This window comes from Cnephaeus nilssonii (genome assembly GCF_951640355.1).
Source record: "Cnephaeus nilssonii genome assembly, chromosome: 15".
NCBI lineage: Eukaryota > Metazoa > Chordata > Mammalia > Chiroptera > Vespertilionidae > Cnephaeus > Cnephaeus nilssonii.
Genome location: NC_137086.1, coordinates 11,952,926 through 11,965,829, shown reverse-complemented (window position 1 = coordinate 11,965,829; position 12,904 = coordinate 11,952,926). Strand labels below are relative to the sequence as shown.

The 12,904-nt window shown below is 51.3% G+C and overlaps 2 protein-coding genes across 10 annotated transcripts; one reads left to right on the top strand and one right to left on the bottom strand.

The window, feature by feature from the left end:
- Positions 1-87: 87 nt before the first annotated feature.
- Positions 88-5,597, bottom strand: SNX17 (sorting nexin 17). The gene is made up of 15 exons (XM_079792511.1): positions 5,398-5,597; positions 4,883-4,957; positions 3,805-3,922; positions 3,237-3,301; positions 2,889-2,999; positions 2,694-2,784; positions 2,459-2,546; positions 2,147-2,216; positions 1,805-1,897; positions 1,509-1,712; positions 1,248-1,373; positions 1,013-1,090; positions 798-872; positions 676-717; positions 88-583 (listed from the first exon to the last, which is right to left on the bottom strand). The coding sequence occupies exons 1-15, from the start codon at positions 5,458-5,460 to the stop codon at positions 470-472; spliced, it is 1,413 nt and encodes a 470-aa protein (XP_079648637.1). The 5' UTR covers positions 5,461-5,597; the 3' UTR covers positions 88-469.
- Positions 5,598-5,693: 96 nt separating this feature from the next.
- EIF2B4 (eukaryotic translation initiation factor 2B subunit delta) lies at positions 5,694-11,871 on the top strand. 9 transcript variants are annotated; one of them, XM_079792502.1, is made up of 13 exons: positions 5,694-5,871; positions 6,227-6,270; positions 6,552-6,687; positions 6,892-7,095; positions 7,387-7,469; positions 7,659-7,750; positions 7,979-8,093; positions 8,234-8,310; positions 8,493-8,595; positions 8,864-8,991; positions 9,130-9,307; positions 9,685-9,865; positions 9,983-11,865. In XM_079792502.1, the coding sequence occupies exons 1-13, from the start codon at positions 5,841-5,843 to the stop codon at positions 10,180-10,182; spliced, it is 1,572 nt and encodes a 523-aa protein (XP_079648628.1). In that variant the 5' UTR covers positions 5,694-5,840; the 3' UTR covers positions 10,183-11,865. The 9 variants fall into 9 exon arrangements, with proteins under 9 accessions (XP_079648628.1, XP_079648627.1, XP_079648629.1 ...); XM_079792501.1 differs by having other exon boundaries at positions 6,889-7,095; XM_079792503.1 differs by having other exon boundaries at positions 5,832-5,871; positions 6,556-6,687; positions 6,889-7,095.
- Positions 11,872-12,904: the final 1,033 nt, after the last annotated feature.

The window sequence follows — 12,904 nt, the reverse complement described above, 5'->3', positions numbered from 1 at the left end:
GGCAGTGGCAAGCACAGCTCAGCCTTCCTCTTAGCACAGCAGTCCATGCTATGATGGGGGAAGCAGGGGCAGAGAGGGAACCAGAGATAGGCAGCAATCAGGCTGAGTTTAATGAGGGGAAAGTGGGCCAGACCATACACAGACCTCTGCCCATCCCCTTGGCCCATGGCCCTGAGGAGCCAGAAGCTGCTGGGGGGAACTATGGTTCCTCCCCCAGGCAGGTAACCATGGTCCCATGGACTTTGTGCAAAATACTAAATGCTAATTTGGCATTGAGGGCCAGCTCTGAAAAGGGGATAATCCTTTGTGCAGCCAGCCCAAGAGGGAAGGGAAGGTTAGGAGGCCCCTGGCCAAGAGGAGAAAAGGGAAAGGTAAGAAGGAAAAGACCCCTGGGTTTGGGGGATACAGGCACAGGGCAAGTTTTTGAACATTCCTCTGGGGTAGAGGGCAGACATCCTAGCACTGGAGATCACAGATCCTCATCTCCAATGCCCTCGAAGGCGAAATTGCCATGGACATCACTGGCACTGGCATCTGTGCTGGGACTGCCAATTCCCCGCAAGCTCACGGCACTCAGCTTGCTCTGTAACAAAGGCAGGGTGGGGTCAGAGGGCTCAAGCCTCCCTGAAATCCCCCTACAAACACCCACTTCACCATCCCTCATGGGAAACTCACTGAGAGTTTGGCCATGGACTCCCGGCTGGCATCAGGTGATTCCTGGGGAAGAGGCAGAGATGTCAGAAAAAGGCTTCTCATATCCCCAGGATGGGGGCCAGGTACTGATACTTAACACTTACAAGCAGTGGTGGGGATTTCACTGCTTGCTGGCTGTCTGAGCGTCTCAGGGTGCCCCCCACCCGCCGGCGCAGCATCTGAGGATGGAGATACAAGGCACTGATAAGGGCAGGACCACTCCCTTGGGAATCCCCAGCACTTCCCCCTCCCTCACAGCTGGTTCAAAAGGCAAGGTAGAGCACGACACTTAGCCACCTGGTCCACACTTGCTACTTACCTTTCTGATACTGCCGCCGGATTTCTTCACCATCAGTTCATCTACCATGGACTGCAAACAGATGCTCATCATGATAGCCTGAGGGTGAAAGGAGAGCTCAGCCTAGAGTTGCCATCCTGAGCCCGGTACCCCTAAGACAAGGACTCCCACTCACATGCAGTCCTGGAAGCCCTAGACTTGGGTATCTAATAGAGGCGGTGCAATGGGGTCCAGAGGCCTGAGGGTGGGCTCACACCTGGGGGCTGGTGATGGTGACCCACTGGAGCCGGTCCTTGCTCATGAGGTATTCAAAAGCCAGTTCCAGGCGCACCTCACCCCGGCCCCGGCCCGGGCTGCTTGTGCCTCCGCTGGGCAATGGCACCTGGGAAAGAGGGATTAGGCTGAGTTCATTCTGACCAATCTGCCATGCTCTCTGACTCACTGCAGCCCAGCCCATTTCTGAAGCTGAAGGCTTGTCAGACCACCCCGAAGGCTTTTCCCTTCTACCCCAACTCACAGAGGAGGTGACCCGCCAGCACCGCATGCGGGTAACCCGGAAGGAGCCTTCGCGGAGTTGCTGGCCGGGCAGGCGGAGCTGGAGGCTGAGTTCACTGTTGCCTGCGCTCACCACTACTGGACAGTCCTTCTCTGGGAAGTCGGCCACACAGGCATCGAAGCGCAAGTAGCCATAGTGCCGCAGCGTCTGAGCCAGCCGCAGGAACTGAAACCCAGTCACCACGTGGGGTTGGTCAGGAGGGGAAGCAGGGCAGCTCAGAGGAAGCAAGCCCTTGAAGGGAGACGGGCAGAGCTCACCTCCTTCTTGGAGACCTTCTCCTGCAGTGATTTGAGTTGCCGGTGCTGCTCCTTGGTCACCAGGATCCACCCACGCTCAATGTCTGATACCGTCTACAGTGAAGACGGGGGCTCTGAGTCAGAGGTACAAGAAGTGTCTACCTCTATCCAGCCTGACCCCTAGCCCCACATTTGAAGAACCTCTTTGCAGTGAGTCCTTGGCCATAACCAGATGTTGTGCCAGGTACCCTGCTAATATTCTAGGAACTTCCCCCATGGAGAAAAGTTATGGAAGTTTTCCTGGCCGAGTGGAAGACCAGAGTTCTTTTCAGAGGAAGGGTTCTGAAGCACCTCCAAGCTCACCTGAGCATAAAGCAGGTTCAGGCCAACCCGGTTCTCCATGACATCATCATCATAGGCAGAGTCCCAATAACTGTGAAGCCAAGGGGTGGAAAGGGGTAATGGTAATGGGGCTGAGCTGGGGTAAGGCAAGAGGTAGAATGGAAAATAGGGGCAAAACAGGAACAATCTAGAACTATCAGGCTAATGGTGGCACGATGGGAGGAAGCTTGGTACAAACACCCAGTGCTACCCCCTTGTCCAGAGTATTCTGTCTCAATACATGGCCCAAAATATCAATCTAGCACTTCCCCCTTCTCCATGCCCAGCCCTGACCTCTTTCTTAGCACAATCTTATACTCTTGACTCCGAAGACTGGTAACTGACACATAAGGCAGCTCGAACTCTTGCAACTTCCGTACAACTACAGGTTAAAAATAAAAAAGGAAAATGTCATGAGACTCAAGGGGAGGGAAATCAAGAGGGAAGCCCTGAGGAAATGCCAGGGGGGAGATGGAGGCAAATTCACTACTGGAAGCACAGGGTAGCAGTAAAGTACAGAGAAACTCACAAGAAAAGGCTCCATCCTCTTTTTCTCGAACTAGAAAGAGACTAAAGTATCCGATCAAGTCATCTGGAAGATCCAGCTTTGCAGCCACAGCCTGGGGGTAAAGAAGGAAGTACAGCTCATCATACTGGCTGGTTCCAATCAACCCCCAAACCTGGGACCCTGGGGTGCAGGGGTAGTGCAGAACTAGCACCTCACCTCCAGGACATCTTCAGTCTGATCTGAAGTTAGCACATTAACCAGAACTTTCTGCCCGTTGCTGAGCAGCACTTCCAAGGAGACCTCTTCTGTGGGGACCTGCTGTGTCTCCTGGGAATGGAAGCCACCACTTTGTTAACCCCTGCCCAACTCCCTATGTCTAGGTCCCCCTGGTGTCTTTATTCTCAGCTGCTTAATTACATGTTTCCCTGATTTCACTGGTACAGCAGAAGCCCCATTCCATAAAAAAATGGTGCTAGGATGACTCCTCTGTAGCCACTTCATTAAAGTGACGTGGCCCTACAGGCAGGCCCTTCCCTTAAATCTTGGCCCCACCCCAAGCCTCACCTGTTGAGCTCGACGCAGGAAACTATTGAAGGTCTCACTGCTCCCAAGCAATGGGTCTTGCCGAACTGCAGGGGCAAGAAAATGATGTTCCAGTAACTTAAGGCTCTTCCTTAGCTCCTCCCAGTTATCTTGGTAAGTGCCCCCCACCCCCCAATCTCATTTCCTGAGCTGATGGTGGCCTGTCACATTCCAAGCTGGCCCCATCTCATTCACTGTTTGCATAAATTCTTTACCTGCTCCACCCTTCACTGCCATCTAGTTGATCAGTCTATGGACTAGGGAAATAACGATGATGTCCATCGAAAGCACATCAGATACGAATTAAGTTCTCCCCACCGAACTAAACTGCTTTAAGACTATTCAGTGTCATATTAGCATTTCTCATAGATGTTAGTGCCCAGGTTGCTTTGCTAGTATTTACAGCATCCTTGCATGCTACTTACTCTTGCTAATGAAGTACAGATCACACAACTAGATCATACATAGGACCTTCTACAGAACCAGCCATCAGGTCTCTCTCCCCATAGTCCTCAACACAGCCAGCCTAAAGTTCCCTCCAACCACTCACCAGCTTGCATGTACTTCTCTAACTGCTCTCTCCTCTGTTCTACCTCAGCAGGTGTCAAAGAGAAGAGCTTCTTTGGGGGAAATGCAGGAAGCACATTGGCCCCATACTCCTTCCGAAGCTATTTAGAGAAAGATACAAGCCTTCACATACATAGCAAACAAGAAGAGGCAATCCACACTCAATGTTGTTTTGGGCTCCCTTTCCCTTCCCTCAGTCCCTGCTTCCCAATCTAACTTGGTCATCCAGGAAGCAATTCCTTTGGCGGAAGTAGCATTCAAAAAAAGCCGCCCCTCTGTCCTAGATATAAGTTCTTTCCTATCTGTGTACAAGTCAGCCCCTTCGCAATGTGGGGAGGGTTTGTATGGGACCTAGGGAGCCCCTTGATTATCTAGAGCAAGACTGTTCATTAGATCCTCACAGGAAGCAAAGGAAAATTTCCTTTAAAAGGAAAACTTATGTACAGCATTGTGGGACTTATAGGGGCTTCACAGATCAACAAGTCCATTTTTCAGTTGTAGAAACTGAGGCCCAAAGAAATTAGGTAACTTGCTCAGGGTTGCACAACTAGTTACCAGTAGAATCAGGACTCTGTGAAATACAGAGTTCACAATCTGGTGAGAATAGCAAAGAAACATTGCATCACAGATACATAAAGATAACTGGAACAGTTACACTGAGATGAGCTACAGAACACAGAAGGAAACTGGTTAATGGTTTGTACGAGCAGGGAAAAGAATCTCAAGTTGCAGCTCCGAAGACAGAAAAGAATGTGCTTTGGCAGCTGAAAGGGGGGTGGGCGGTAGGTACTTTTTCATGCACAGGCAAAGCCTGAAGTAAGCCAGGGGCAGAGAAGCAGGAAGGAGAAGTGAGTATAGGGAGTAACAGTTAGAGGGCAGGCATTCAGCTTCTTAGGGAGTTCTCCGGAAATGTCAAACGATAAGATAAAGTCACAGGTCCACCCGGTAGCAGTGACTCCAGAGGAACTACAGCCTACAGGAACGCGATGAGGGGAGAAATGGAGACATGGACGACCAGAGAAGGGCCTGAAGCTGCCTCAAGGCAAGGGTGCTAGTCCCACCTGCTCGTGCAGCCCCAGGAGTTGGCTGTAGCGCACCCGACAGTGCAGGACTCCATTCACGTGAATGTTATAGGCCTGAGGACACAAAAGCAGGCAAGCATTTTAGGGTCGCGGTGCGGGTGACCCCCTTGAAGAACCCCGGTCGGAAGTTGCCTGGCACAGCTCCACTTAAGTAACGCGCCGAGACCTTCCGAGGGTTTGTCAGTCTGTTTTCCCCAGGCCCAGGTCCCAAAGCAGAAGGACCGGTCCTGGGGAAATGGGCGCTCGCGTCGCAGTCTCTATCCCCAGGAGGCCAGTGACGCCCACCACAGCAGCCGCGGCCCAACAAAGGACCTACAGGAGCTGGGGCGACCTCTGGACGAATCGGGGACGTGACATAAACTCCCAGCAAGGACGTCGGGAGCCGGCGGCCTGGGGACAGACCCGAAGGCTGCGGCCAGGCCTCGGAGGCCGCTTGGAAAGGGCTCCGGCCCGTTATCCCCGCCCCTGCCCGGCCGGCTCCAGCCGCTCCTCACCACGTAGGCGGAGCCGCCGCTGTCCCCGCTGCGGGACTCGGTTTCAGGAATGGAAAAGTGCATGTTCCCTGCGGCAGGGCCCGGCCAGGCACCCGACTGGGAGGCCGCGGCGGCTTTGCACGCTCGCCTCCGCTGCTCAGCGCGTCCCCGCAGCCTCACTCGCCATTTTGGGGGCGGGGGTCTGAGATCGGATGCGGGAAGGGCGGTGGGACGTCCGCTCGTGGGCGCGGCGCGCAGGCATGCTGGGAATTGTAGTCTACAGGGCGGGAAGAGACTGCCGGGACCGGAAGGCCCAAGTCGAGATGACTCTCATCGCCACCCGTAGTCCGCGGCGCGCCGGTGCACGCCGGGGATGGTAGTCGGCGGGAGCTGAGCGCCACGGGTGCCGGCCGAGAGGCGCTGGAGCCCCTGGGACCGCGGGGCGGAGCCTAGGATCCAGGGAGATGGCTGCCGCGGCTGTGGCTGTGCGCAAGGGTGAGTGAAGGGCCGCGGGTGTGCGAGCCGACGGACTCCGGACGCTCCCGCTGGGCCCTGAGGCGCTCGGGGCGCTGTCACTCAGTGCCGGCGACGCTGGTCCGCCTTGCCTCGGGCGCCGCCCGGAGCCGCGGACCGCCGGTTCCCGGGAGAAGCGTGGGTGCCCCTTTTCCTTCCCCCGCCTACCCTTTGATCCTGCCGCGCACTGCGTCCCCACGCGAGCCCTTGGCTGGCCTCCCGCGTGCCGGCGGCGCCGTGGACATGCCGACCCACCGGCCAGCTGCGCCCCGTACGAGTCCCCTCAAACGCTCCCGGAGCCTCTCGGGGTCACTCTGTGCCCTGTTTTCTGATGCAGACTCGGCATCTGGGATGAAGGCGGAGCTTTCTCCTCGGCCTGGGGTAAGTGGGGGGGGGCCCTCCCAAGCCGCCTGTCGAGCGCTGCTCAGGAGGCTGTATCAGCTTCATTCCGCCCCAACTTCCATCCGTGTTTCACTTGATTTCTCAGCAAAGCCAGGAGATTTTAGAGTTTTTATCGCCCCAACGGGATGTGACTCTGTCCCTGGGTGTGGGGTGAGAGTCAGGGAGGTCTGGAGACTGCCTTCTGGGTATCTGGTGAGCGTCCCGCCGTGTTGACTTACCTTTGGACCTGATGGGGAAGAGCAGTATTGTCTGTGTCTTAGGCAGCAGGGAGGGAGATGACCCAAGAAGAGAAACTGCAGCTTCGGAAGGAAAAGAAACAGCAGAAGAAGAAACGGAAGGAGGAAAAGGGGGCAGAACAAGAAACTGGTTCTGCTGTATCCGCAACCCAGTGTCCAGGTGTGGGGGCTTTTTCCAAAGGGCTGGGTGTGGCGCTGGTAGAGGGATGTGTGGCAGAGGAGGGGGGCAGGCAGGACAGACCGGGTCTGAGCCGGTGAAGAAGGAAGAAGTTTAGACAGACAGGGAGAGAGAAGCTTTGTTGGGAATAAAGCATAGCTATTACCAGCCTGGGGGTTGGGCATCTCTTCCTTCTCTCGTTAGTAGGCCCAACCAAGGAGCTGCCAGGACCTGGCAGCCAGTTGGGTACGGCTGGAGAGAAAGTGCCAGCTGGTCGGAGTAAAGCGGAACTTCGTGCGGAGCGGCGAGCCAAGCAGGAGGCTGAGCGGGCCCTGAAACAGGCCAGAAAAGGTGAACAGGGAGGACCCCCGCCTCAGTCCTGCCCCAGCACAGCGGGCGAAAGCCCCTCAGGTACCTTCCTTTCGTCGTAAGACCTCTGTTTGACTCTCATTCTTGTGTCAGCCCACGCGTCCCCATAGTAAAACAGCTCTAGTCTCCTATTCTTTGCCTAGGTTCTCAGAGTTCAAAATTCTCCCCTCAACCTCATCTTACCCTGATTTCTTCTACTTTTTTACCCCTTCTTCTGTCCAGTTTTTCTGGATGTCTCTTGTGCCCTAGGGAAAAAAAAAAAAAAAAGAAAGAAAAAAGAAAAATTTTCAATGTCACCTACAGAATGTTAAAAACATGATCGTTGTTTTTTAGGAGTGAAACGTCTCCCTGAGCACACTCAGGCTGATGACCCCACACTTCTGAGGAGGCTCGTTAAAAAACCAGAGCGACAGCAGGTAGGAAGTGGTGTGTGGCCAGGAAGAGCCCAGGGAGATGGGACGGAGGGAGGAAAGGTGCTTGGGACAAAAGGAGACCCTGGAGGATGGGTGTTTGGGACAGAGTAGTTTCACTGTTTACTTCCTTTCTAGCTTCGTCACATAGTTTTAAACTCTAGGCCATTGGTTTTATTCCCCTATTTTGCCAAGGTTCCTACACGAAAAGATTATGGATCCAAAGTCAGTCTCTTCTCCCACCTACCCCAGTACAGCAGACAAAACTCTCTGACCCAGTGTATGAGGTAGGACCTTCTGCCATAACTCTTAAGTCTGAGGGGTTTTAGTATTATGTATTGAAAGGGACTGGAAATTGGAGATTGGATCTATGGGAAGAAGCATGCACACAAGGCAAAACGCTAGTGGCAATGGGGGTGTTTGTGCTGGTGAAGGAAGTTCCTTTTCATTAGGGGCAGGTGGGCAGTAAGTGCTCAAGCTCCCTTGCACAGTGTGTGACACCGCCATCCCATCAGCATCCCATCCTCTGTGATCCACCCAGCCATGGTGCGCCTCGGCCTGCAGTATTCCCAGGGCCTGGTCAGTGGCTCCAATGCCCGGTGTATTGCCCTGCTTCGTGCCTTGCAGCAGGTATGCCCAGTCCTGTCCCAGCCCCACCTTCCCCAGCTTCTCTCACCCTCAGGACACTTCCTTCCGTGAAGCGTACCCTATCCCCCTTTCAGAGACCTTTATTAGGGGGCATTTTGTTGATCAGCTTGTGTACACTACAGGTGATTCAGGATTACACAACACCACCAAATGAAGAACTCTCAAGGGATCTAGTCAATAAACTAAAGCCCTATTTCAGGTAAGGGCAACCACTACAAGCCCACTCCCAGCTCACCTAGTCCTTTTCTTGTACCCTTTCTCTTTTTCTTCTACGTCTTTTTCATCTTTCTGTTCTCTGTCTTCTTAAGTAATGTATTTTTTAAACATGGCAGCTTTGTAAATTGTGAAGAGTCGCACAAATACAAGGTGTTCTTGTTTTAGCTTCCTGAATCAGTGCCGCCCCCTGTCGGCAAGTATGTACAACGCCATCAAGTTCCTTAACAAGGAGATCACGGGTGTGAGCGGCTCCAAGCGGGAAGAGGAGGTGATGAGTATGAGAAATGAGCAAGGCATGCACCTGGGGTAGAGCTGAGAAACATATTCAGGACTCCTAGGAGGGACAACGTGGCCATTCTGCCCGGGACAGGGGTTGAGGAAGTGGTTGGGCTGTCTGAATTGTGCCATCTTTGAGTCCCCTTCAGGCAACCTCGTCCTCCTTGAGCCCATCATTATACACATATTCAAGCACCTGGCATGGTCATCAGGAAGAAATGTGTCCATTTCTTGTTCCCTAAGCATCTCACTCCATTTAGGCCAAGTCAGAACTTCGAGTAGCTATTGATCGGTATGTGCAAGAGAAGATTGTGCTTGCAGCTCAGGCAATCTCACGCTTTGCTTATAAGAAGATCAGTGATGGGGATGTGATCCTGGTATATGGATGGTATGGTCCAGTCGCTATGACTGAGAAAATTGGAGGGGTGGGGGGGAGGAGGAAGGTTGCTACCCTTTCTGCCCTTTAGGATGAGCTGGCCATCAGCCAGTGACATTATAACTAAATCATCCTGTCCATTCACTCCAGCTCATCTCTGGTATCACGAATTCTTCAGGAGGCTTGGATTGAGGGCCGGCGATTTCGGGTAGTAGTGGTGGACAGCCGGCCACGGCTGGAGGGAAAGCACATGCTACGCTCTCTGGTCCGTGCTGGAGTCCCTGCCTCCTACCTGCTGATTCCTGCGGCCTCCTATGTGCTCCCAGAGGTGAGGGCAGAGAACAGGGACCCCAAAGTTGGAGTAAACCCTTTTGGGGTCCCACCTTCCAAGGGTTACAATTATTTAGAAATATTAGAATTGTATAGCCCTGCTTATATTTAATAAGGAAAACACTACAGCGTGTTGTAACAGTCTAGTTACTGAAGAACATTATATTTAACTAGCAACCACCAAGAGGGAACAGGACAAAAAGTAACTTCATAGTTTCATTTTCTGTGGGAGGTGCAGTGGGTCATTGGTCAGGTATTTTCCAAGAGCCATTATTAAGGTTTGTTAGTCATTGTCTTAATATTGCTGTCCTGGGCAGGAGTGGGGAACCGTATTCTGCATTGACCACAGGTGACATTCTACCCCCTCCAAAATAGGTTTCTAAGGTGCTATTGGGAGCTCATGCACTCCTGGCCAATGGATCCGTGATGTCACGGGTAGGGACAGCACAGCTGGCCCTGGTGGCACGAGCCCATAACGTGCCAGTACTGGTCTGCTGTGAAACATACAAGTTTTGTGAGCGTGTGCAGACTGATGCCTTTGTCTCTAATGAGCTAGGTAAGGAGGCTCAGGAGGGTAGATAAAAGGGTTCCAGGGACTGAAATTTGGGAGAGGGGAGTTTGAACTACAACTTATTTTCTAAAAGGACATAAATGGGTACACCTCCCATTGCAGATGACCCTGACGATCTGCTGTGTGAGCGAGGAGAACATGTGGCACTAGCTAACTGGCAGAACCACCCGTCCCTACGGTTATTGAATCTGGTCTATGATGTGACTCCCCCAGAGCTCGTGGATCTGGTGATCACAGAGCTGGGGATGATCCCCTGCAGTTCTGTACCTGTTGTCCTACGAGTCAAGAGTAGTGACCAGTGAGTGGAGGAACACAAGGTCAATAAAGGACATATCCCTTCACTCAGCAACTCTACTGCCTTTGTCTCTTTTTAGCATCGCCACCACTAGGTTAGGAGTCCAACTCCCCAATTCCTCTTGGCACTTGCTACCAATCTCAGACTTTTACAGAGACCCTTTCAGGTGACTAGCTCCATGCCAGTGTTTTGGGGCGAAGGTGAAGGTCGGTATGGAGACTAAACACTATTCCAAGTCTTCGGTCTTTTATCAAGCATCTAAGTGCCAGATACTGAGCTGAATATAAGGAGGACTGTAAGGACAAATAAGAGTCCTAACTTTAGAATTATGAATTAATATTATATTTATATTAAATTAATAGTTTAATATGTATATTAAGTAATTACATATTAATAAGTATTTAATATCCTTAGTATTGAGTACTTACTGTGTGTCAGGAATGGTTCTAATTCCTTTCTTATCCATTTATGCAACTTTAACTCTGTGAAGAGATTTTAGAGATGAGAAAACAGGCACAGAGAGGTTATTTGCCAAGGCAACACAGCTATGGCACAGAGAAGTTAAGTTACTTGCCCAAGATAACACAGAACTAAACCAGCATGTGATCTCAGGCATTCTGAATCCAGAGACTGTGTCTTTAACTTTTATTAAGGAACATTCATCATGGTTATCTCAAAATGGCTTTGTACAGTTGATTCATTTGAATCAGGGTCCAAACAAATCCATACATTATATTTGGTTATTGTCTTAATTTTCTTATAACTCGAAGCAGTCTTCCCCACCCCTCTTATTTTCTCTTTACATTGACTTATTCCAGAAACCAGGTTGACTGTTTTCATACTGCCTCACATCATGAGGCAAATAAAAATGGTTGCTTGTTCCATTTTCAATGATGTGTGGGTCCCGGCATTTTGAAATTTCCCATCCATTGATGACTGTTGTTCAAATTATGTTATCAGGGAATGCAAAATGGTGATTCCACCTTCCCCCCTAATTCTATCATTCTTTCCACATAACTAGCTGATAATCCTATATAATAAAGAGGTAATATGCAAATTGACCCTCACACCCTCACAAAGATGGCTGCCTATGACCAGGCTAGCAGGGGGGTTACTGAGGGACAACCAAACTACTGAACAGCAGGCTGTGTGGGGCGACCAGGCCAGTGAGGGGGGGGAGGCAGGAGCAACCAGGCCGGCAGGGGGGGCAGTTAGGGGCAACCGGGCCGGCAGGGGGGCAGTTGAGGGTGATTGGGTTGGTGGGGGGCGGGGGCAGTGAGGGACGACTAGGCCGGCGGCGGGGCAGTTGGAGGCCACTAGGCCAGCAGGGGGGGCAGTTAAGGGCAACCAGGCTGGCAGGGAGGGGGCAGTTGGGGGCCACCAGGCCAGCAGGGGGGGCAGTTAGGGGCGATCAGGCTGGTGGGGAGGGGAGGGGGGCAGTTAGGGGCGACCAGGCGATTAGGAGCCAGAGGTCCAGGATTGTGAGAGGGATGTCCGACTGCCAGTTTAGGCCCGATCTCGGCAGTTGGACATCCCCCAAGGGGTCCCAGATTGGGGAGGGTGCAGGCTGGGCTGAGGGGACCCCCACCCCCACCCCCTGTGAATGAATTTCATGCACCGGGCCTCTAGTATTCTATAAAGAACTCCCTCTTTTTTTAAAAAATATACTTTTCTTTTTTTTTAATTTCAGAGAAGAGAGAGGGACACTAACAATGATGAGAGAGAATCATTGATTGGCTGCCCCCTGCATGCTCCACACTGGGGATTGAGACTGAAACCTGGGCATATGCCTCCTTTATATGTCGACACTCAACCACTGAGCCACGCCGGCCGGGTGAGAAATCTCTCTTAATTTTGATGATTGAGTGGTATGCTCAATATAAAAATGAGTTCATAACAATCTTTTAAAAAGAGATAAAAAGTAAAAAAATCAAGTCATTATATACCACTGGAAGTATCTAGTGATCAGTTCCTGAAAACTGGCAAATAAGAGGTTGAAGTATTTTTACTGCCTTCCCAGTATGCACTGTAATTCAGAATAATAGCTAATGAGAAAAGGAAAACGCTGATTATATTAACAAGAAACTGCCTGTGTGGATGTGGTCTGGGAGGCTGGAGGCAGAGGGGGGAGTCTTCACTTTATACCTTTGCTTTGTATATTGAATTTTGAACCATGTGACTGTCTTATTGCTAAAATAAGTACAGTTATTAATATAAAAGGACGTTGCAATTGTTCAAGTCAAAGATAGCCTAATCGGAGGCAACAGGAATGAAGAGAAGACAGATCTGTTCATTTCAGAAGCATTTAGGATCTGATGTACTGGGGAACCAAACCTCAAGTGCACCAACTTTGTGCTCTCATAAAGGGGTTGGTCCTAAGCCATAGAGGGGGTGGGTGGGTGGGAGACTCTTTATTCCCGTTTATAAAGATCTTAGCTAGTTGACCTATGTATGAACCAGGAGGTCATGGTTGGATTCCCAGTCAGGGCACATGACCAGGTTGCAATCTTAATCCCCAAGTGGGGGGCGTGCAGGAGGCAGCTGATTAATGATGCTTCTACCTCTCCCCCTCTCTGAAATCAATAAAAATGTATTTAAAAAAAAATCTTAGCTAGTTCCTCCCATGCTTTCCTTAAATGTTTTCTGTAAGCAAGGGTTCAATAAGTGAGATTTGTTAGTGTATAAAACATTTAAACCTGTAAAGAACTCTTGTGAGTCTGAGCCAAGCT